Genomic DNA, 4,297 nt, shown 5'->3' on the forward strand with positions numbered 1-4,297 from the left:
AAAAAAAAAAATTACAATGCATTTTCAATTTTGTATTATATAGCAGTTATATTTATTTATTTTTAAATGTTAAATTATCAAGACTTGGAGAAATTGATGGGGCGCAGGAAGAGCGGTTGAAGTGGCATTGTAAACAATTTTGAATTGTGTCCAGAAATAAAATTAAGAAGGATTGGACAGTCGAAAGAAGAATTGAAGTTAAATGTTTGCTAAAAGGAACTGTGAGAACCGCTTAACAAATTTAATACGATGTTCACTATCTCCGTTTCTTTTTAACATTTACGAGGAAAGGTCCATAAGAGAATCTAAGAAAAAATGTAAGGGTGTCAGGTGCTGATCTCCTCAGAATGAGAGAATGTTAAATATGTAACGAGGAAAATTCTCGAAGAATACTATTTTGGGGGCTGGAAGTTGTCTATGAAAAAAAACAAAAAAAAACGATACTCATTCAGTCGAATATTATTTGACTTATGAATCCAGTTTAAATATCTAGAAAGATAGTTGAATTCTATAAAAACAACAGATATGGACAATGAAAATCGTATAAGCTATGGAAAGAGCATTATTAGAATCTTAAATTCAGTATTATGGAGTAAAACAATATCCAACAAAACATAGATATGCATTCATCGTTCCTGGAAAGTGTTACTATATTTAGCTAAATCGTGAACAAATAAAGGAATTCAGTGAAATAGACTTCTAGTCCTAGAAATGGAGTATTTTAGGCGATCATGATTATCGGCTTCAAAAATATTGAACTAAGAAAGTAAAGGAAGCAAGTGGTGTACATCCTTCACACGAATAAGACTGTGATGGTTTGAGTATGTGATGAGGTGAGGGTCGATGACCTAAAGGAACTTTTGAATGGAAATTGGAAAGAAAATCGAAGAAAGGTCGCCCCAGAAGAAATTGGTATGAGGTTGTTAAGGAAAGAGAGATGAACAGGTGATTCGTGAGGGAAAATAGCAAGATAGAATGTAACAGAAACTGATATTTGGTGACGACATATGACTAAAATTGTTAAATAAATAAATAAATATGAGAAACTGTTTATATTATAGGCATGCTTAAGAACTTTTTAAATTATTTTAAAGACACTCATAAAAAAAAACCTTAGCATATATTACCAATTTGTGTAATTCATGTCACCAGAGAAGAACCTGGGATAAGCTATGGTATGAGCATTAGCAGATGGTTTTAGAGAATTGTCTCTGCCTAGTTTGTTCTTATATCGTGATTTGGTCCATGGTTCTTCTCAGATGAAGAAGACTAAAACTGAAATAATTCTCACTTTTTTAAAATTATTTTAATAGAATTAACAAATCGGTAAGCACGTTATTCATAATAGAAGAAAAAGAAAAAAACACATACTCACTTGAGACTATTGGCGGTTAAGGGTAAGCTAATAAGTTCCAAATTCTTGTAACCTCCATGGTCATTACCCCAGAGGAACTCACGAGGAAATAAAAATATGATTTCTGGAAATGGCCATCTGACAAAATTCTCTTTCTATCTAATACCAGGTAGCATAACATGAACTGGAACTTACTGAGTTGAACATATAACTAAACAGTTTAACTCGAGAATTCAATGTCATCGCACGTATTCCAGCGATTAGATAGGCACCCTCTAAATCGCCGTGCTTCCTAGAAGCTTACTGAATTGATAATGTACCACAAGGAAAGCTTGTGAAGGTCAAACACCTCTTTTATCAACATTTTTATGTAATCACATTCAAAACATGATATGTTCTCATGTTTTTATATAATAATTTTCTATGCATATATTTATTCTAATACTAACATATTTATGTCATCGAAATAAATGACTTAATTTATTGATACAAATAGTTTTTGCCGACTAAATGAAAGTGTTTAATTCACCTGATTAAGCTGAAAACGTGATCATTCATAATCTCTACTTCCATTGTCAAACTGATTCATGAAACCACTTTATCGACGTTTTGGAAATGTTATCGAAAATTTTCCTTCTATTTAAAAAGTCTTACGGAGAAGCGAAAGTCAGATTCGAAGGCACATCCAACCATGTTCTTCCTCGCAGCTTCTATTCTTGTACTCGGGATCACTGTAAGTCATCCAAATTATTATTACCTTTATGAAAAAACAATGTTATTATATTACCAAAAGTAATTTAATTTTTATAGCTCAATAATTGCAATTTAAATTCATCTATATTACTTAACTAACTCCTAATAGACAAAATGTAATAGAAAAAATTGTAATTGTAAAATATATATTCTCACCAATTATTCTTTGTACTATATTTTCAAATTTATAAAAATCATTAAAAAAAAAATTACCCATTTCAAAAAGAAATATACCACATAGCAATATTCCGGAATTTAAAGAGATTGGCCGGAAGATTTGTATTGTAAATTTTTTTTTTAATTTTTACATCACAAAAATAACTAATTGAATTTAACAATATTCATTAATGAGAAATTTTTTTTTTTTAATTCATGTGCATAAATCTTTTTAAAAAATAACAAAATGTAATTGATCAACCAAGAATTATAAGAAAATGTATTTTATAGAAAAAAATTCACAATAAAATAATTATTAAATTAACTTTTTATTTTTTAAAATTTTAATATGCATTTTTAAAATGGATTTTTTCAATTATATTTTTTTAAAAATAATTAGTACATATAGTATATGAAATATACATACTTTTACTTATAGAAATAAACAGTATTAGTTACTTTAAAATTGAAATGAATAAACAAAAAATATCTTGCATCAAATGGTTAATTGAATACAAATTATAACTTACGTTACAATTCAAACTCAATTTCCGATAAGCACAGCATGCCGGTACCAGTGTCCCATCATAATGACAATATGAAGCATTTTCGTTTTACTAAAATTCAAAAATGTTATAGAAGAAGAGTTGAACTTAAAATGAAACCTATTGCGTTACAGGTAGAACTAAACTGTTAAATCATTACTCCATTATTATTGCACGTTCTTATCCACGGAGATAATTTCGGTCACAATCGTATCTCTTCCTTAAAGTTTAAAACATAGATAAAAAAAATTAAAAGAGCTTAAAAAAGTGAAACCATTTTTTTATTAATTTTCTAATAACATTCGTAAGGTTTTTCTATCTATCTAACCCTAATAGAGTTGAAAGTGAAACAGATTTGTTGGCATTTTTACCGCACTATAAATTTTTACTTTGATTAAATTTAATTTTTAATATTTTGAAAATGTATGGCAGCTCTAGCTACTTTTCAAGTTTGTTAACTATAATTTTTGGGAAAAAATAATGAAATAAAATAATCGATAATGATAATTAAAATTCGTAAGTTATGTGAACCTCCACACCACTCTTTATAAACACCCAAATGTTAGCACATGCATAATTTAATCAAGTATTAATGACATCTGTAGTAAATTTCCTATAAAATAATTATAAAAATTAGGTAATTTAAAGTATTTTTATAAGTTATTGTTGTTATTTGTCAGTAAATCCAGTTTATTTGATCATAGTTTGTTTTTAGATATTGATAGTAATCACTTTGGATAAAATTTGTAGTTGAGGGTTGCTAATATATTTGAATGTGATATATTTTCTTTCCTTTAGGCATCCTCAGGATCTCCCTGCTACCCCTCCTTCGACTCCTGCTGCCAGCCTTCCTGCCAGCCAATATGCCAGCCATCTTGCCAGGTAGAGACCTGCGTCAGGCCTGTCGTCACTGAGTCCGTCAGCTGCCAGCCTGTCGTCAACAAGAAGATCAGCTGTAGGGAGGAGTGCTACACTCGTCATGTTCCCGTTGTACAGAACCACGTTTCCTGCCAGGAAGAGTGTTACACCCGCCACGTTCCCGTTGTACAGAAATACTGCAGACCCGTCGTAGAATGCAGGACCCGCCACGTCCCAGTCTGCAAGCAGCGTTGCCGCACTGTCATCGAACCCTACACTGAACACGTCCCAATCACTGAAAAGTGTGTCCGTTGCGTCGAAGAATGCTGTACCAAACATGTACCAATCACTGAACGTCGTTGCCGCCCAGTCTGCCACCAGACCGTCACCCATGTTCCAGTCACTGAGCGTAGGTGCAAGCCCGTCGTAGAAACCCAAGTTTCCTGCGTACCAGTCAGGCACCAAACCGTCACCAATGTTGTCGAACAGAGGTGCGTCCCAAGCTGCTCCTGCGGTTGCTCCATCCCAAGCTGCTCCTGCGGATGCTCCGCCCCAGTCTCCTGTGGCTGCCCAATCCCATCTTGCGACCCATGCCCATCCCCATGCCCACTTCCATGCCCATCCCCATGCC

At 32.8% G+C, this 4,297-nt stretch overlaps 1 protein-coding gene across 1 annotated transcript in view; it reads left to right on the forward strand.

Annotated features, from left to right (window-relative positions):
* The first annotated feature begins 2,022 nt into the window (after nt 1-2,022).
* Nucleotides 2,023-4,297, forward strand: part of LOC106690884 (keratin-associated protein 4-9-like) — a 10,629-nt gene continuing 8,354 nt past the window's right edge. Inside the window, exons 1-2 of the mRNA XM_067047332.1 lie at nt 2,023-2,087; nt 3,607-4,294. Coding sequence (XP_066903433.1) covers nt 2,046-2,087; nt 3,607-4,294 — 730 coding nt within the window. The 5' untranslated portion in view covers nt 2,023-2,045. The remainder of the gene's footprint in view (nt 2,088-3,606; nt 4,295-4,297) is intronic.

This window comes from Halyomorpha halys, unplaced genomic scaffold, assembly GCF_000696795.3.
Source record: "Halyomorpha halys isolate HHAL.00 unplaced genomic scaffold, Hhal_1.1 Scaffold1943.1, whole genome shotgun sequence".
Taxonomy (NCBI): Eukaryota; Metazoa; Arthropoda; class Insecta; order Hemiptera; family Pentatomidae; genus Halyomorpha; species Halyomorpha halys.